Genomic DNA, 21,117 nt, shown 5'->3' on the forward strand with positions numbered 1-21,117 from the left:
TTTAATTGCTGATAAGCTAATCTATGATGATTTACAGTTAAGGAGTTAAAAGGGAATTGATTTGATTATACAAACCCCGTTTCCATATGAGTTGGGAAATTGTGTTAGATGTAAATATAAACAGAATACAATGATTTGCAAATCCTTTTCAAGCCATATTCAGTTGAATATGCTACAAAGACAACATATTTCATGTTCAAACTCATAAACATTTTTTTTTTCTGCAAATAATCATTAACTTTAGAATTTGATGCCAGCAACACATGACAAAGAAGTTGGGAAAGGTGGCAATAAATACTGATAAAGTTGAGGAATGCTCATCAAACACTTATTTGGAACATCCCACAGGTGTGCAGGCTAATTGGGAACAGGTGGGTGCCATGATTGGCTATAAAAACAGCTTCCCAAAAAATGCTCAGTCTTTCACAAGAAAGGATGGGGCGAGGTACACCCCTTTGTCCACAACTGCTTGAGCAAATAGTCAAACAGTTTAAGAACAACCTTTCTCAAAGTGACATTGCAAGAAATTTAGGGATTTCAACATCTACGCTCCATAATATCATCAAAAGGTTCAGAGAATCTGGAGAAATCACTCCACGTAAGCGGCATGGCCGGAAACCAACATTGAATGACCGTGACCCTCCATCCCTCAGACGACACTGTATTAAAAACTGACATCAATCTCTAAAGGATATCACCACATGGGCTCAGGAACACTTCAGAAAACCACTGTCACTAAATACAGTTTGTCGCTACATCTGTAAGTGCAAGTTAAAGCTCTACTATGCAAAGCGAAAGCCATTTATCAACAACATCCAGAAACGCCACCGGCTTCTCTGGGCCCGAGATCATCTAAAATGGACTGATGCAAAGTGGAAAAGTGTTCTGTGGTCTGACGAGTCCACATTTCAAATTGTTTTTTAAAATATTTGACATCGTGTCATCCGAACCAAAGGGGAAGCGAACCATCCAGACTGTTATCCGACGCAAAGTTGAAAAGCCAGCATGTGTGATGGTATGGGGGTGCATTAGTGCCCAAGGCATGGGTAACTTACACATCTGTGAAGGCACCATTAATGCTGAAAGGTACATACAGGTTTTGGAACAACATATGCTGCCATCTAAGTGCTGACTTTTTCATGGACGCCCCTGCTTATTTCAGCAAGACAATGCCAAGCCACATTCAGCACGTGTTACAACAGTGTGGCTTCGTAAAAAAAGAGTGCGGGTACTTTCCTGGCCCGCCTGCAGTCCAGACCTGTCTCCCATGGAAAATGTGTGGCGCATTATGAAGCGTAAAATACGACAGCGGAGACCCCGGACTGTTTAATGACTAAAACTCTACATAAATCAAGAATGACAAAGAATTCCACTTTCAAAGCTTTCAACAATTAGTTTCCTCAGTTCCCAAATGTAACGCAGGTGTCAAATACATTTGCGGAGACTATTAAGCTCTTGTCTTTTTATTTACTCTTTGCGCACTTCCTAGTCACGTGACCGCCACAGTCCAATCAGCGGTAGGTATATACCGGTAGCCGGAAGTGACTGAAAATATTTGGCAACTCTGCGCACTCCTCCCTTGTCACGTGACCGCCGCGGCCCAATCGGTGGTGCTTATAAGCCGGGTAGCAGGAAGTAGCCAGGACACAGGACATGAGAGATCGATTGCATTTCTGCTGGAGGTAGTTTTTAAACTTTGTTTTCACCTGAAATATTGTGCTGACAGTTTCTTAAACTACATGCCTATTTTGTAACTTTATTGAGCCGACTTCCAGCGCAAGATTTGTCATTAAGCTGTGTTTGACTGTAGAAGCTCAAATGGTGAGTCCATATTTATGACAATAGCACTTTAAGCATTCATCTTTCTTCACTGCAACATCTTTGTTAAATTCTCAATCCTCCATAGAAAAGGTTTATGACTTAAACTAATGATCACATTTGTGTATTGAATGTACTTTTATGTGTTTAGATCATAAGCACATTTAGTGCACTGACTGCTTTGTATAGGTTATAATTATGCTGCTAATGGTTATTTTAGCATTTTATTGCATATTGTGATTCTGATATGTTGATTTATATTGTCCAATATTGAGGAAAGAACTAGAAATTATTGAATATTTATTATGAATACTTGATAATATCCATCCATCTTCTTCCGCTTATCTGAGGTCGGGTCGCGGGGGCAGCAGCCTAAGCAGGGAAGCCCAGACTTCCCTCTCCCCAGCCACTTCGTCTAGCTCTTCCCGGGGGATCCCGAGGCGTTCCCAGGCCAGCCGGGAGACATAGTCTTCCCAACGTGTCCTGGGTCTTACCCGTAGCCTGCTACCGGTTGGATTTGCCCTAAACACCTCCCTAGGGAGGCGTTCGGGTGGCATCCTGACCAGATGCCCGAACCACCTCATCTGGCTCCTCTCCATGTGGAGGAGCAGCGGCTTTACTTTGAGTTCCTCCCGGATGGCAGAGCTTCTCACCCTATCTCTAAGGGAGAGACCTGGAAACTCATTTGGGCCGCTTGTACCCGTGATCTTATCCTTTCGGTCATGACCCAAAGCTCATGACCATAGGTGAGGATGGGAACGCAGATCGACCGGTAAATTGAGAGCTTTGCCTTCCGGCTCAGCTCCTTCTTCACCACAACGGATCGGTACAACATCCGCATTACTGAAGACGCCGCACCGATCCGCCTGTCGATCTCACCATCCACTCTTCCCTCACTCGTGAACAAAACTCCTAGGTACTTGAACTCCTCCACTTGGGGCAGGGTCTCCTCCCCAACCCGGAGATGGCATTCCACCCTTTTCCGGGCGAGAACCATGGACTCGGACTTGGAGGTGCTGATTCTCATTCCGGTCGCTTCACACTCGGCTGCGAACCGATCCAGTGAGAGCTGAAGATCCCGGTCAGATGAAGCCATCAGGACCGAACATCTGCAAAAAGTTTGATAATATATTACTTGATAATATATTATTGAAAAATATGTTATGAATACTTAATGGTATATTGTTGGATAATATATTATGAATACTAGATAACGCAATTTAGTGTTATTTAATGAAGATTTGTGTACACATGGATATATAAGAATGGTTCTGGCTCTTACACAGGCCAGGCTTCTCTTTTTGATGGCGAGCTAAGGAAAATAATCACCTAGTCCAAGGATCAAATTTTGAAGATTCCAGCAAGGAACCTCACCACCTGCTCTCTCTGGGCTGGTAGGAGACTCTCCAGCCGACCCTTTACAATTGTCACTTTACCTGCAGCACATGGACTGTACTGCCATCCTTTTTTTCCCCAAGAATAATTATCTGAACTGAGATTTAAACAAGATCCAGAGACTGATTAGTTAAATGGAATTGTATATATGTATATAGTACTTGTGTTTTTTCTCTTTAAATTACTTTCATGTTGAATGGCCATTCAACTCATGGTGAGTATTTATCTGCTGTCCATCACTAATTCTCCAACACACGTTGTCAACCAAACTACAATTCAAGCTCTGCCTCTCTCTACGAGTTGAAACTAGTCTTCTGTTCCTAGCCTATAACACCCCATATATATATTTATTGCATTGATTTGTAGCATGTATAGGTTACCCCAGGGGTGCCCACACTTTTTCTGCAGGCGAGCTACTTTTCAATTGACCAACTCGAGGGGATCTACCTCATTTATATATATCATTTATATTTATTTATTTATGAAAGAGACATTTTTGTAAACAAGTTAAATGTGTTTAATGATAATACAAGCATGTGTAACACATATAGATGTCTTTCTTTCACAAAGACAAGAATATAAGTTGGTGTATTACCTGATTCTGATGACTTGCATTGATTGGAATCAGACAGTAATGATGATAACGCCCACATTTTCAAATGGAGGAGAGAAAAAGTTGTCCTTTCTGTACAATACCACATGAAAGTGGTTGGTTTTTGGCATCTAATTCATCCAGCTTCCATACACTTTACAAGAAAAACATTGGCGGCAAATTCCGTAGCTTGCTTGATTGACATTCACGGCACCCGAGGGTCTTGTGAGATGACGCTGGCTGCTGCCAGTTCATTATTATGAAAAAATGACAGAGAGGAAGGCGAGAAACACTTTTTATTTCAACAGACTTTCGCGCCGTCAAAACTCTAAAGGCCGACTGCACATTTCCTATCTTCACAATAAAAGCCCTGCTTCATGCTGCCTGCGCTAACAAAATAAGAGTCTCGGAAAGCTGGCGTGCACAAGTGATGTGCACGCCAGCTTTCTGAGGGATCGCTTGTGCACGCCAGTTTTCCGAGACTCTGTATTTAGTTAGCGCAGGCAGCATGAAGCAGGGCTTTTATTGTGAAGATAGGAAATGTGCCGTCGGCCTTTAGAGTTTTGACGGAAGGTACGGCGCGAGAGTCTGTTGAAATAAAAAGTGTTTCTCGCCTTCCTCTCGGTCATATTTTCATAATAATGATCTTGCAGCAGCCAGCGTCATCTCACAAGACCCTCCGGTACCGTGAATGTCATTTAAGTGACGTCTTGGTGAAGATTGATGATCACTCATTTTTAGGTCTATTTTTTTTAAAAGCCTGGCTGGAGATCGACTGACACACCCCCCGCGGTCGACTGGTAGCTCGCGATCGACGTAATGGGCACCCCTGGGTTACCCAAACGTTTATTGAGTGTTGTTAAAAGAGAAGGTGTTGTAACACAGTGGTGAACATGCCCTTTCCCAACTACTTTGGCACGTGTTGCAGCCATGAAATTATAAGTTAATTATTATTTGCAAAAAAAAAAAGTTTAGGAGTTTGAACATCAAATATGTTGTCTTTGTAGCATATTCAACTGAATGTGGGTTGAAAAGGATTTGCAAATCATTGTATTCTGTTTATATTTACATCTAACACAATTTCCCAACTCATATGGAAACAGGGTTTGTATTTAATATTATTTGAGAAACATTGACCCCAAATTGAGTTGTTTTTTACTCAATAGTCCAACAAAGGGTTAAATTCATCCACAACTCATCTCGGCAAACCGGATGTTAAAAAAGAGCGGGAGCAGGTACATTGTGGTTGATGAGAGTGAGGGTTATGAGCCTAGGGGTGAATGCATGAATGACAGATAACAAGATGAAAGGATTGTTTTGTATCCCCATTTTTTTTCTTATATAAAGTACAACTTTATTTACACATTTCCGACGTTCTGTTCAATACTTGGTCGTAGTTCATCTAAGTGGGGGCTATCCTCTATGGCAGACCTGGGCTATTATTTTCATTTGGGGGCCACATTTAGAGTAAAAAATGTGTCTGGGGGCCAGTATATATTTTTTTGGAACACTAATACAATGTCTCATTGAATGCTAAAAACGTTACTACAAACCGCCTTAAAAACATAATGGAATTTGACATTCTTCTATGAACGATAAAACATTACAATATGATGTTATTTCTGCTGCCTCAATCCTATTTTTTTTCTTCTTCCTTATCAGCTGAGATCGGGGACTTTGAGGAGAGTCAGTGCCGGTCACACCTCCTCAACAATAACTACATTCCCGATCAGATGCCCTTGATCGACAAGATCATGGAGTTCCACTCCATGAATATGTAAGCATGCTCCTCTATTTTTTGTGTTTGGAATATTATGGTTTTTCAAAAAACATTTCCTGTAGTCTACATAAGATATAATGGTAGTTCCAATGTCCATGTCTTTGGAGGTGGGAGGGGCCTATCCCCAGGTGCATGTCTTTGGAGGTGGGAGGGGCCTATCTCCAGGTGCATGTCTTGGGAGGTGGGAGGGGCCTATCCCCAGGTGCATGTCTTGGGAGAGGACATGTTAGCCAGCACCACTTACAGCTAAAAGTTGTCCACTTTAATCGCATAATTCCACAGTATTTTGGACATCTGTGTTGCTGAATCTTTTGCAATTTGTTCAATTAATAATGGAGAAGTCAAAGTAGAAAGATGGAGGTGGGAAGCTTTTAGCCTTTAGCCACACAAACACACGGTGTTTCCTTGTTTAAAATTCCCGGAGGTGAAGCTTTACTATGGATCAGAGCGGTCAAGCAAACATGGATCCCGACTACAGTTTTCGGTGAGAAAATTGTGGTAATAAATCGCCTCTTACCGGAGATCAGCAGTGCTTCTGTCCTGCTGCAGATTTGTGACTTCCCTCATCGACTGGCGGTCAACACACCCGTGGACACACCCCTCCGACTATTGGTACTATTTAACTCACTAAAACACTAGCAACACAATAGAAAGATAAGGGATTTCCCAGAATTATCCTAGTAAATGTGTCTAAAAACATCTGAATCGCTCCTAATGCAATCGCCTTTTTTTTTTTAGTCCTTCACTCTAACTTTCCTCATCCACAAATCTTTCATCCTCGCTCAAATTAATGGGTAAATTGTCGCTTTCTCGGTCCGAATAGCTCTTGCTGCTGGTAGCCATGATTGTAAACAATGTTCAGATGTGAGGAGCTCCACAACCCGTGACGTCACGCGCACATCGTCTGCTACTTCCGGTACTGGCAAGGCTTTTTTATTAGCGACCAAAAGTTGCAAACTTTATCGTCGATGTTCTCTACTAAATCCTTTCAGCAAAAATATGGCAATATCGCGAAATGATGAAGTATGACACATAGAATGGACCTGCTATCCTCGTTTAAATAAGAACGTCTCATTTCAGTAGGCCTTTAAAGTGATGGAGTCGCAGCGGTGCCTCTATTGTACTACTTTCTTTCACCTGCTTACCCCCCCTTTCTAGTTGATAACCCAAAACTGCAGTTCTTGTGGCAGTGCTGCCGCCTTGAGATAAGTCCCTCGTTAATCACCGGAACGCAGGCAGCAGAAAGGCTGGTTTGCTGATAAGAACGGAGAAAAGTTTCTTAATGCTTGTTCACCGACCGTAGATAAACACGGGAGACCTGCATCGGATCAGATGTGATTAATACACTTGTCAGTGGCGGATGCTGTGCTGAGATCCAATTAATTGGTTCAACGTTATTTACAAGCAGAGACAAGCAAGAACTGAAACAACACTTAACTAACACATTGGCTATTAGAGGATTGAGGTCACCACGGCAACAATATACAGTATGTTATGTTGCTTCTTGCAATTAAGTGTACCATTAGATGATTAGCTGATGAAAATTTAAGTGAAAACAGACATCCATCCTAAGCAGGGAAGCCCAGACTCCCCTCTCCCCAGCCATTTCGTCCAGCTCCTCCCGGGGGATCACGAGGCGTTCCCAGGCTAACGTGTCCTGGGTCTTCCCCGGGCCTCCTACCAGTTGGATGTGCCCGAAACACCTCCCTAGGGAGGCGTTCGAGTGGCATCCTGACCAGATGCCCGAACCACCTCATCTGGCTCCTCTCCATGTGGAGGAGCAGCGGCTTTACTTTGAGTTCCTCCCGGATGACAGAACTTCTCACCCTATCTCTAAGGGAGAGACCTGGAAACTCATTTGGGCCGCTTGTACCCGTGATCTTATCCTTTCGGTCATGACCCAAAGCTCATGACCATAGGTGAGGATGGGAACGTTGATCGACCGGTAAATTGAGAGCTTTGCCTTCCGGCTCAGCTCCTTCTTCACCACAACGGATCGATACAACGTCCGCATTACTGAAGACGCCGCACCGATCCGGCTGTCGATCTCGCGATCCACTCTTCCCCCACTCGTGAACAAGACTCCTAGGTACTTGAACTCCTCCACTTGGGGCAGGGTCTCCTCCCCAACCCGGAGATGGCACTCCACCCTTTTCCGGGCGAGAACCATGGACTCGGACTTGGAGATGCTGATTCTCATCCCAGTCGCTTCACACTTGGCTGCGAACCGATCCAGTCAGAGCTGAAGATCCTGGCCAGATGAAGCCATCAGGACCACATCATCTGCAAAAAGCAGAGACCTAATCCTGCAGCCACCAAACCAGATCCCCTCAACGCCTTGACTGCGCATAAAAATTCTGTCCATAAAAGTTATGAACAGAATGGGTGACAAAGGGCAGCCTTGGCGGAGTCCAACCCTCACTGGAAACAGGTCCGACTTACAATGCGGACCAAGCTCTGACACTGATCGTGCAGGGCGATCCACTCTTCCCTCACTCGTGAACAAGACTCCGAGGTACTTGAACTCTTCCACTTGGGGCAGGGTCTCCTCCCCATTACGGTATGATGCGGATTATGGTATGGGCATTGATGGTTTTTTGAATGCACAGAGACACCGTGATGAGATCCTGAGATCCATTGTCGTGCCCCTCATGCATGGATTATCTTGGCAAAGAAGAAGTGCTCACTAACACAGCTTTAGACCGATTTGGGAAGTGAAGTGAATTTTTGTGAATTATATTTATATAGCGCTTTTTCTCTAGTGACTCAAAGCGCTTTACATAGTGAAACCCAATATCTAAGTTACAATTAAACCAGTGTGGGTGGCACTGGGAGCAGGTGGGTAAAGTGTCTTGCCCAAGGACACAACGGCAGTGACTAGGATGGCAGAAGCGGGAATCGAACCTGCAACCCTCAAGTTGCTGGCACAGCCACTCTACCAACCGAGCTAAACCGCTCAATGAACAATCATTGAGAGAAATAGGTCTTTTGTGAATATATTTTGTAACGGTTTTAGATCTTTGAATTCAACTCAGGAAAAATGGGAGCAAAAACTAAAGTGTTGTTCAGTAAATTACCTACAAGGTCAATATATACCGGTAGATTAAAGGATTAGGAGAGATCTGATCGGAACAGTTCTGCCTTGTAATGTTTAAAGGACCGGGTTCGAAGCGGAGAAAAAGTGTAGCATCTTATAGACCAGAAATACTTACCATATTTCCTTGAATTCCCACCGGGCGTATAGTATGCGCCTGCCTTGAATTACTGCCGGGTCAAACTCTCTTCGCAAAATAATTAGCGCATGCTTAGCATTACCGCCGGCTCAAACTCGTGACGTCACGAGTGACACTTCCCCTGTCATCATTTTCAAAATGGAGGAGGCTGATTTCAATACCGGTAATTTGAAATCGCATAAAGGGAAGAAAATTAAGAGCTATTCAGTAGGATTTAAGGTCCAAGCTGTTGAAGTGCTAAAAAGAAGAGTAAACAGCTATGTTTTATTAATTATGGAGCCGACGGTCCGACAGACGGGTAGGGCATGCTGGAGCCCGGCCCAAGATGGTGGCGAGGAGACGGCGAGCAAGCGGAGAGGAGGAGCGGAAGAGCGACCTGAACTGAGGTTTTATTAATAAACAAAGTCAAACTGCTCAAGCCATGTCCTTCCTTGGCGGTCCGGGGAACCCGCAAGACGACGGCTTGAGACCGTCACAATACCGTAGCTGCATGTGTCAAGTATGAGTCATCAAATGACTCCCGCCCCCTGGTGGTAGAAGGTGCTAGTGATCCTTCTTGCGACTACTCTGCTGCAGAAAAAGTGAAATGAGTGACTTGGTATGTGCTGGGACTGATATGACGGATATGAACTGGACCAGCAAGAGTGAGCAGCGTGTGTTTATTAAAACAAAACAGTTTTCTAAACTGGACTTTCAATCGAAGCAGGAGGTAATAAAGGAAGATCTCCATGGAGACAAAGAGACTTTTAAAACTGAAGAAAGATAAGGAAGACTTCTATAAACAAGTTATCGATGCTTTTGATCAGAAGGAGCTGGCATGGACTATATTTATAAGTAAAGGTAAGACCATAATAACTTTTTTTATTAAATGTGCTTTTCATGATGGTATCCTTACATCACACTCAAATTTTTACCGCATGCCTTTGGTAAGCGCAGGAGTGAGAAGAGTTTTTAAGTTATTTAGCGCCCCGGCGGCAATTGAAGGAAATACGGTAATCTGTAACCGACTACAAATTGTTTCGATCAGGCGTGTTGAAGGTCCACCTTTGGAGACAGAGTCAAGTCTTGCACGGTTGCTTTGATATCAAATTGGACTTTCAGTCTTTCAATGTGGTCTTGTTTTAAAGTTTGTTCCCGTGACACACCTTTTCTTATCCCTGTCGGCATTTTGTCTTGTCAGAGGTCAAACGCCTGCGGAATCCGACTTTCAGTTGTTAGAGGTGGCGCGCCGACTGGAGATGTATGGGATTCGTCTCCACCCAGCCAAAGACCGCGAAGGGTCCCGCCTGAGCCTCGCTGTGGCTCACACAGGTGTCCTGGTCTTCCAGGTGAGTGGCAATACATTTTTATTATTACTTGTGTTCCTCGGCTAACATTTTAGAAAAAGCTGGCATCTGACCTTAGGGGTCTATGTATTGGATATAATTAGGGGTACGTTTTGTGTAAATGTTTTCTGCCGGATTGAGAAGAGGTTTTAAAATAATCAGCGCATGCTTACTTTTACCGCATGCCTTTGGTAAGCGCAGGAGTGAGAAGAGGTTTTAAATTAATTAGCGCCCCGGCGGCAATTCAAGGAAATGCGGTAACTAAAAGACATGACATCGCTAATGGCACGGTTCTAAGCCAGGCTGCAAAACCCTGCGAACACAGGCATCCAAAACTGCGTGCAATCTCACGCCCAAAATGCTTAAAGGGGAACATTATCACAATTTGAAAAGGGTTAAAAACAATAAAAATCAGTTCCCAGTGGCTTGTTTTATTTTTTGAAGTTTTTTTCAAAATTTTACCGGTCCCGGAATATCCCTAAATAAAGCTTTAAAGTGCCTTATTTTCGCTATCTTCGAAACCACTATCCATTTCCCTGTGACGTCATACAGTGCTGCCAATACAAACAACATGGCGGTTACCACAGCAAGATATAGCCACATTAGCTCGGATTCAGACTCCGATTTCAGCGGCTTAAGCGATTCAACAGATTACGCATGTATTGAAACAGATGGTTGGAGTATGGAGGCAGATAGCGAAAACGAAATTGAAAAAGAAATTGAAGCTATTGAGCGAATAGCTACTGACGCTATTCGGCCATAGCGTGGGTGTACCTAATGAAGTGGCCCATAGCATGGCTGCCTTATTAGCATCGCCGGTAAAATGTGCGGACCAAACGATCAGGACTTTCGCATCTTGTGACACTGGAGCAACTTAAATCCGTCGATTGGTAAGTGTTTGTTTCGCATTAAATGTGGGTATCTAGTTTCAAATGTACATACAGCTAGCATAAATAGCATGTTAGCATCGATTAGCGTAGCATGTTAGCATCGATTAGCTGGCAGTCATGCCGTGACCAAATATGTCTGATTAGCACATAAGTCAACAACATCAACAAAACTCACCTTTGTGATTTCGTTGACTTAATGGTTGCAAATGCATCTGCAGGTTATCCATACATCTCTGTGCCATGTCTGTCTTAGCATCGCCGGTCAAATGTGGAGACACTCCGGCACATTCAAGGGGGGTCTGGCGGCAGATTTCTTGCCAGTGGTGCAACTTGAATCCCTCCCTGTTAGTGTTGTTACACCCTCCGACAACACACCCACGAGGCATGATGTCTCCAAGGTTCCAAAAAATAGTCGAAAAAACGGAAAATAACAGAGCCGAGACCTGGTGTTTGTAATGTGAAAATGAAAATGGCGGGTGTGTTACCTTTATGACGTCACATTCTGACGTCATCGCCTCCAGCGCGATAAACAGAAAGGCGTTTAATTTGCCAAAATTCACCCATTTAGAGTTCGGAAATCGGTTAAAAAAATACTTGGTCTTTTTTCTGCAACATCAAGGTATATATTGACGCTTGCATAGGTTTGGTGATAATGTTCCCCTTTAAAACCTTGCTTTTGTCAAAGTTTGTTGTAGACGAACGCCAAGATGCAGAGATGGAGGCAGGCATGGAGTGAGAAAACATGGTTTTAATATAAAATACTAGAACAAAACCAAACAAAGGGTACAAACAAAAAGCGCGCACGTGGGCGGATAACAAACAAAAGGCCCAGCGTGGAATCTAGCAGAAAACAGAAAAACTGGAAACAGCTAATGGCTAACAAGAAAACACGAAACCAGAAAGCTAGGAGAAAACAAACTACAAATAGCTAACAGGAACAGCTTACCGCTACAATGACAAGGACAAATCGTAGCACGACAGGTTTTAGCTGTAATGATGACATCGACAAATCACGACAGGTAGCAACGACACAAGAGCGAAATAATCCAGCACTGACTGGAGGAACAAAGCAGGTAATATAGGAGCTGGCTGATTAACATCAGGTGTGGCCAGGAGCCAATCAGCCACAGCTGAGGGGAAACAAAGCACAGGAAGCTGAACCAAAATAAGAGTGCTGACAGGAACTAAGGACAGGAAATACTAAACACAGAGGAGAAACTAAAACACAAACAAACTGTCAGTGGCAAGCCTGACAGCTTTGATATTTTTTTTATCCAACATTTATAAGTCAGAATAGATCCAATTCATCACAGGTCCCCTTTGTTTGTTTCCAATCTCCGCAGGGACACACGAAGATAAACTCCTTCAACTGGTCCAAAGTGCGCAAACTGAGCTTTAAGAGGAAACGTTTCCTAATAAAGCTGAGGCCCGATGTGAATGTGAGTTTCAGGTACTGAAGTGAGTTGTGTATCAAAGACTCAATCACGCAAAGTGTTGTCCCCGTCTCGTCCAGAGTTCTTATCAAGACACTCTGGAGTTCTTGATGACCAGCAGGGACTGCTGTAAGGTCTTCTGGAAGATTTGTGTGGAATACCACGCCTTTTTCCGCCTCTTCGAGGAACCCAAAGCCAAGCCCAAGCCCGTGTTGTTCACACGCGGCTCCTCCTTCAGATTCAGGTAAAGAACGCTCACATCACCTGGACGCGGTTTCTCAGAGACCGATCACCGTGCTTCTATTTCGTCTGGACAGCGGTCGCACGCAGAAGCAAGTCATCGATTTCGTGAGGGAGTCCGAGTTCAAAAAGCTCCCATTTGAGAGGTAAAACAAAAAAGGGTCAAGTTTGATATTGGCGAGCGTGCGGTTCTGGACTGACCCGTAACATCCTGTCTGCACAGGAAGCACAGTCGAGTGCAGCACAACAGCCGCCTGTCACCTTTGCCTTCGCCGCGCTCCCACCAAGTGCCGACAGAGGTGAGTGCCTCCTTGTTCAAGATTCAAAGATTGTTTATTGTCACATGCAGTTAAACTGACGGTTTGCCGTACAATGAAAATCTTACTTTGCTAGTCCGGTGTTTTTCAACCACTGGTGTGCTGTGGGAGATGATATCATTTCACCTACCGTATTTCCTTGAGTTGCCGCCGGGTATATAGTATGCGCCTGCCTAGAATTACTGCCTGGTCAAACTCGTTTCGCAAAATATTATTTTTATTAGCGCATGTCTAGAATTTCCGCCGGGTTCAACTCGTTTCGCCAAATAATTAGCATATGCCTAGAATTTCCACCGGGTCAAACTCGTCACGTCACGAGTGACACTTCACCTGTCATCATTTTCAAAATGGAGGAGGCTGATTTCAATCATTTGAAATCGCATAAAGGGAAGAAGATTAAGAACTATTAAGTAGGATTTAAGGTCCAAGCTATTGAATATGCTAAAAAGAACAGTAAGCAGCTATGTTTTATTAATATACCGTAGCTGCGTGTGTCAAATATGAGTCATTAAATGACTCCCGCCTCCTGGTGGTAGAGGGCGCTAGTGATCCTTCTTGCGACTACTCGGCTGCAGAAGAAGTGACAACAAGCAGCGATCGTTTATTTTTTCCTCTCGCTTGCACTTTTAACATGGAGGATTACATATCTAAAATAAAACAGTTTTCTAAACTGGACTTTCAATCGAAGCAGGAGGTAATAAAGGAAGCAATCCCTCGAGACAGAGAGAATTTTAAAACTGAAGAAAGATAAGGAAGACTTCTATAAACAAGTTATCGATGCTTTTGATCAGAAGGAGCTGCGCATGGACTTCATTTATAAGTAAAGGTAAGACCATAATAACATTTTTTTTTTCAATTAAATGTGCTTTTCATGATGGTATCCTTACATCACACTCAAATTTTTAAGCACAGGCCTAAATTCACCGCTTGCCTTTGGTAAACGCCGGAGTGAGAAGAGAATTTAAATTAATTAGCCCCCCGGCGGCAATTCAAGGAAATACGGTATTAGGGTTAAAAAATTTTTTTGCAAACCAGTAATTATAGTCTGCAAATGATGTGCCTTTATTGAGAATATCTGTACTGTCTGGAGATCGGCAAACTTACCTCGTTATACTTTTTCGTATCAGTAGGTGGCAGCCGGTAGCTAATTGCTTTGTAGATGTCAGAAACAGCGGGAGGCAGGGTGCAGGTAAAATGGTGTCTAATGCTTAAACCAAAATTAAAAGGTGAGAGCCCCTAAGAAAATGCATTGAAGCTTAGGGAAGGCTATGCAGAACGAAACTAAAACTGAACTGGCTACAAAGGAAAGAAAAACAGAATGCTGGACAACAGCAAAGACTTACTGTGGAGCAAAGACGTCGTCCACAATGTACATCCGAACATGACATGACGACCCACAATGTCACCACAAAGAAGGTTAAAAACAACTGAAATATTCTTGATCGCTAAAACAGAGCAGTGAAGTGAATTATATTTATATAGCGCTTTTTTCTCTAGTGACTCAAAGCGCTTTACATAGTGAAACCCAATATCTAAGTTACATTCAAACCAGTGTGGGTGGCACTGGGAGCAGGTGGGTAAAGTGTCTTGCCCAAGGACACAACGGCAGTGACTAGGATGGCGGAAGCGGGAATCGAACCTGCAACCCTCAAGTTGCTGGCACGGCCACTCTACCAACCGAGCTAAACCGCAGGTAAATGGGTTGTACTTTGTGACAGACTCTCCGTCGTGTGGGTTCCATGGACCACCAAATAGGGACTTTGTTGAGCAGGGTTGTGACTTGGCTTATTTTTGCAAATAAAACCTAAGTGCAGGTCGCGTTTCTGCTCGCTCATCGGCTCGCTTTCCAGTTTGCTGCGTCGTCGTCTGCCTCTGGCTCTCTTCCTCTCTCTTTCTCCGTGTCAGCTTCCCTCTGGCTCCTTCTAGTCTTTCCGCCTTTCTCTTTGTCGCCCTTTTAAACTGCGAGAGGATTAGTTCATTCTTCCCAGGTGCACGATCCACGCACCTGATCTCGATTGCGGTGTTGCTCCCGGCGTGCCCTGCCTCGCTGTCGGACTGCCGGCCACGCCCCCTACCCGCCATCTTGGGCTGGGCTACGGTGTGCTCTGCCTCGCTGTCGGACTGCCGGCTCCGCCTCTCTTTTATAGCGCCTTTCTACCTTTTTAAGGAACTCAAAGGGCTTTGACACTATTTCCACATTCACCTATTCATACACACATTCACACACTGACGGCAGGGTGTGTGGGAATAGCGGTCAAGGAAGACATGAAACTGCTATAGGAAAATATCAAATCCAGAGAAAAAGCCACCAAAATAGGAGCGCAAGACAAGACCTAAAACACGACACACAGTAAAAATTTACAGCTTGTGGAGCAGACGGCGTCCACAAAGTGCAGCCGTACATGACAACACCAAAATAGGAGTGCAAGACGAGAAGTAAAACACTACACAAAGGAAAACAGCAAAAAAAAGTCCAAATAAGTCAATATCACCTTGTCTCTGCTCTGTTTGTGTCACAGTACTCGATGTTCAGCCCGGGCAGTCAGCAGGCCGATTCAGAAAACAAACACTGATACGAGACTGGCTTGCAATCTTTTGGATTGCCAGTTTCGCACGACCAAGAAATTCAGCACAATTGATAATAACTATAGCAACAGCCCTTAAGCATAAGAGTTGTGTGATAATATATACATAATTATTCTTACAGTAGCGTGGGAAAATGTTTCTGCGTTCAGTTACTGTTAAGGCACAAGAGGGGGGCAAATAGTGAGAAAAAATGCTCAAGGAAAGGAGTACTTTATGGAAAGCCCAGGTCCAAAGTCATGGGAAGTCGTTCTCCTGACTAGACAAGACTATTTTTATCCATGATCCCCAGCAAATGTGTGCAGGCGCGCTTACATGTAGAGAGTCGGAGCTTTCTTTTCACGATTAGATTAGTTTAGTGCATTGGTAATATGAAATGTACAAACCCCGTTTCCATATGAGTTGGGAAATTGTGTTAGATGTAAATATAAACAGAATACAATGATTTGCAAATCATTTTCAAGCCATATTCAGTTGAATATGCTACAAAGACAACATATTTGATGTTCAAACTCATAAAAAAAATGTTTTTCTGCAAATAATCATTAACTTTAGAATTTGATGCCAGCAACACATGACAAAGAAGTTGGGAAAGGTGGCAAAAAATACTGATAAAGTTGAGGAATGTTCATCAAACACTTATTTGGAACATCCCACAGGTGTGCAGGCTAATTGGGAACAGGTGGGTGCCATGATTGGCTATAAAAACAGCTTCCCAAAAAATGCTCAGTCTTTCACAGGAAAGGATGGGGCGAGGTACACCCCTTTGTCCACAACTGCGTGAGCAAATAGTCAAACAGTTTAAGAACAACCTTTCTCAAAGTGACATTGCAAGAAATTTAGGGATTTCAACATCTACTCTCCATAATATCATCAAAAGGTTCAGAGAATCTGGAGAAATCACTCCACGTAAGCGGCATGGCCGGAAACCAACATTGAATGACCGTGACCTTCCATCCCTCAGAAGGCACTGTATCAAAAACCGACATCAAACTCTAAAGGATATCACCACATGGGCTTAGGAACACTTCAGGAAACCACTGTCACTAAATACAGTTTGTCGCTACATTTGTAAGTGCAAGTTAAAGCTCTACTATGCAAAGCGAAAGGGATTTATCAACAACATCCAGAAACACCGCCGGCTTCTCTGGGCCCGGGATCATCTAAGATGGACTGATGCAAAGTGGAAACGTGTTCTGTGGTCTGACGAGTCCACATTTCAAATTGTTTTTGGAAATATTCGACATTGTGTCATCCGGACCAAAGGGGAAGCGAACCATCCAGAATGTTATCCACGCAAAGTGTAAAAGCCAGCATGTGTGATGGTATGGGGGTGCATTAGTGCCCAAGGCATGGGTAACTTACACATCTGTGAAGGCACCATTAATGCTGAAAGGTACATACAGGTTTTGGAACAACATATGCCGCCATCTTTTTCATGGACGCCCCTGCTTATTTCAGCAAGACGATGCCAAGCCGCATTCTGAACGTGTTACAACTGCGTGGCTTTGTAAAAAAAGAGTTCGGGTACTTTCCTGGCCCGCCTGCAGTCCCATGGAAAATGTGTGGCGTGTTATGAAGCGTCAAATACGACAGCGGAGACCCTTCGTCAACACAATCAAAATAGGTTTTATCCTCCGTCTTGGAAGAGTACCACTCAAAATGTAGACCAGATCATGAGAAAGTTGCTCCGTACCTTGTGCTGCACCGCAACCTTTTACTAACTCCACTGACTACTTCAATAATTGAATCCAATAACAAGCTTTTAGCATCAATAATTCAACTCTTGAAATGTTTGAATTCTCTCCTTCAGAGCGGTGTTACCGGGGACAGACTGGACTCCGCTTCGCCGCACCATTGGAAGGAATCCGTCCTGGTGAATTCCCAAGAAACCTCCCAAGCCCCGGCGAGCCCTCCTCACCAGAACAACAGATCGCCAGCCAGACAGGAGGAGACCAGGGACTCGACATGGGTGGCTCACCCGGAACATCTGGCAACAGGTTCATCTTCTTGGGCTGTTCAAGACTGCGGCTATAAAGATAGTCATTACTCTGTAGGTTGGACTCCGAGTTACGTGGAGAGAGTTGTGTTTCAGCCCGGGTCGGACATGGAAAGCTTGAACGGGCCTGTGCAGGTCCACCATGCGGAGGTCATGGCTGCTAGGCAGCACCTGAGCCCTTCCAAACCGTCACCAAGTCTCGCTTTAGACGCTCCAACCGAACAGTCCGTGCACGGGTCGCATAGTCGAGGAAAGCAGAGGAGAAGCCCGGTCGCGGTCCGACATTACGTGAGCTCACAAAGTCCTGTGATGGACTCCTTCCGTTCTGCAGGCTCCGTCAGTCACGCTGAGCAGAACGGCTTAGACGATGGTAGATTGCAGCCGGCACCGAGTCCATCCCATCGCGCTCGCAAGCACCGCAAATCCAAGCACCGCCGTCACGCCGACCAGGACCAGGCAGCACCCTGGCCCGGGTCGGGATCCCAACCTGTCCTGTCTCACGCTGAGCGGATGGCCGCTCTCCAGCGCCGCATGCTGGCTAACGGGCTCTCGGCTCCAGGCGCAGGCAAAGGTAGTCCGGGTCAGACCGGCGTGACACAGGTGGGGGCGGTGCAGATGAACGACGGCTGCGGCTCAGAGTCCAGCGAGTCAGAGGCGGAGGCCAATCGGGGCGACGACGGCAGCCCGTTTACGTCTGGGGATACGCCGGGGGCGACTGCGACTTTACCGAGACACAGGTTTTCCTTCGGTAGCCTCCAGCTGGACGAGGAGGCGCATGAGGACGGGTGCAACGTCTTCAGCGATGACGAGAGCACTCAGATGAGCTAGAACAGGGGTCACCAACGCGGGCACCAGGTCGCCCGTAAGGACCAGATGAGTCGCCCGCTGGCCTGTTCTAAAAATAGCACAAATAGCAGCACTTACCAGTGAGCAGCCTCTATTTTTTTAATTTTATTTATTTACTAGCAAGCTGGTCTCGCTTTGCTCGACATTTTTAATTCCAAGAGAGACAAAACTCAAATAGAATTTGAAAATCCAAGAAAATATTTTAAAGACTTGGTCTTCACTTGTTAAAATAAATTGATTTATTTTTTTACTTTGCTTCTTATAACTTTCAGAAAGACAATTTTAGAGAAAAAATACAACCCTAAAAATGATTTTAGGATTTTTAAACACATATACCTTTTTCCTTTTTAAATTCCTTCCTCTTCTTTCCTGACAATTTAAATCAATGTTCAAGTACATTTATTTTTTTTATTGTAAAGAATAATAAATACATTTTAATTTCATTCTTCATTTTAGCTTCTGTTTTTTCGACGAATAATATTTGTGAAATATTTCTTCAAACTTATTATGATTAAAATTCAAAAAAATTATTCTGGCCAATCTAGAAAATCTTTAGAAAATTTTTTAAATCTTATTTCAAAGTCTTTTGAATTTCTTTTAAAATTTTTGTTCTGGAAAATCTAGAAGAAATAATGATTTGTCTTTGTTAGAAATATAGTTTGGTCCAATTTGTTATATATTCTAACAAAGTGCAGATTGGATTTTAACCTATTTAAAACATGTCATCAACATGCTAAAATTAATCTTAATCAGGAAAAAATTACTAATGATGTTCTATAAATTATTTTTTTAATTTTTTCAAAAAGCTTCGAATTAGCTAGTTTTTCTCTTTTTATTCGGTTGAATTTTGAATTTTAAAGAGTCGTAATTGAAGATAAACTATGTTTCAAAATTTAATTTTCATTTTTTTCCCTTTTTTCTCCTCTTTTAAACCGTTCAATTAAGTGTTTTATTCATCATTTATTCTCTACAAAAAACCTTCCGTAAAAGGATGAGTCGCCGGCTGGCCTGTTCTAAAAATAACTCAAACAGCAGCACTTACCAGTGAGCTGCCTCTATTTTTTAAATTGTATTTATTTACTAGCAAGCTGGTCTCGCTTTGCTCGACATTTTTAATTCTAAGAGAGAAAAAACTCAAATAGAATTTGAAAATCCAAGAAAATATTTTAAAGACTTGGTCTTCACTTGTTTAAATAAATTCATTTATTTTTTTACTTTGCTTCTTATAACTTTCAGAAAGACAATTTTAGAGAAAAAATACAACCTTAAAAATGATTTTAGGATTTTTAAACACATATACCTTTTTACCTTTTAAATTCCTTCCTCTTCTTTCCTGACAATTTAAATCAATGTTCAAGTAATTGTATTTTTTTTATTGTAAAGAATAATAAATACATTTTAATTCAATTCATCATTTTAGCTTCTATTTTTTGACGAAAAATATTTGTGAAATATAAAATTATGATTAAAATTAAAAAAAAATATTCTGGCCAATCTAGAAAATCTTTAGAATCAAATTTAAATCTTATTTCAAAGTATTTTGAATTTCTTTTAAAATTTTTGTTCTGGAAAATCTAGAAGAAATAATGATTTGTTTTTGTTAGAAATATAGCTTGGTCCAATTTGTTATATATTCTAACAAAGTGCAGATTGGATTTTAACCTATTTAAAACATGTCATCAACATTCTAAAATTAATCTTAATCAGGAAAAATTACTAATGATGTTCTATAAATTATTTTTTAAATTTTTTCAAAAAGATTCGAATTAGCTAGTTTTTCTCTTTTTTATTCGGTTGAATTTTGAATTTTAAAGAGTCGTAATTGAAGATAAACTATGTTTCAAAATTTAATTTTCATTTTTTTCCCTTTTTTCTCCTCTTTTAAACCGTTCAATTAAGTGTTTTATTCATGATTTATTCTCTACAAAAAACCTTCCGTAAAAGGATGAGTCGCCCACTGGCCTGTTCTAAAAATAGCTCAAATAGCAGCACTTACCAGTGAGCTGCCTCTATTTTTTAAATTGTATTTATTTACTAGCAAGCTGGTCTCGCTTTGCTCGACATTTTTAATTCTAAGAGAGAAAAAACTCAAATAGAATTTGAAAATCCAAGAAAATATTTTAAAGACTTGGTCTTCACTTGTTTAAATAAATTGATTTATTTTTTTACTTTGCTTCTTATAACTTTCAGAAAGACAATATTAGAGAAAAAATACAACCTTAAAAATGATTTTAGGATTTTTAAACACATATACCTTTTTGCCTTTTAAATTCCTTCCTCTTCTTTCCTGACAATTTAAATCAATGTTCAAGTAAATGTATTGTTTTTATTGTAAAGAATAATAAATACATTTTAATTCAATTCATCATTTTAGCTTCTATTTTTTGACGAAAAATATTTGTGAAATATAAAATTATGATTAAAATAAAAAAAAAATATTCTGGCAAATCTAGAAAATGTGTAGAATCAAATTTAAATCTTATTTCAAAGTCTTTTGAATTTCTTTTAAAATTTTTGTTCTGGAAAATCTAGAAGAAATAATGATTTGTTTTTGTTAGAAATATAGCTTGGTCCAATTTGTTATATATTCTAACAAAGTGCAGAGTGGATTTTAACCTATTTAAAACATGTCATCAAAATTCTAAAATTAATCTTAATCAGGAAAA

At 42.1% G+C, this 21,117-nt stretch overlaps 1 protein-coding gene across 5 annotated transcripts in view; it reads left to right on the forward strand.

Moving 5' to 3' along the window:
• Positions 1-21,117, forward strand: part of LOC133538478 (FERM, ARHGEF and pleckstrin domain-containing protein 1-like) — a 200,803-nt gene that overhangs the window by 130,881 nt on the left and 48,805 nt on the right. For 4 of the 5 annotated variants that reach the window (XM_061880134.1, XM_061880135.1, XM_061880136.1 and 1 more), the window contains 7 exons: positions 5,468-5,582; positions 9,999-10,146; positions 12,377-12,472; positions 12,547-12,710; positions 12,784-12,852; positions 12,930-13,005; positions 17,420-17,606. In XM_061880134.1, the coding sequence (XP_061736118.1) occupies positions 5,468-5,582; positions 9,999-10,146; positions 12,377-12,472; positions 12,547-12,710; positions 12,784-12,852; positions 12,930-13,005; positions 17,420-17,606 (855 nt within the window). Of the gene's footprint in view, positions 1-1,633; positions 1,822-5,467; positions 5,583-9,998; positions 10,147-12,376; positions 12,473-12,546; positions 12,711-12,783; positions 12,853-12,929; positions 13,006-17,419; positions 17,607-21,117 lie in introns of those variants that run through there. The other variant, XM_061880137.1, reaches the window with a different exon arrangement.

Source organism: Nerophis ophidion, linkage group LG19, assembly GCF_033978795.1.
Source record: "Nerophis ophidion isolate RoL-2023_Sa linkage group LG19, RoL_Noph_v1.0, whole genome shotgun sequence".
Taxonomy (NCBI): domain Eukaryota; kingdom Metazoa; phylum Chordata; class Actinopteri; order Syngnathiformes; family Syngnathidae; genus Nerophis; species Nerophis ophidion.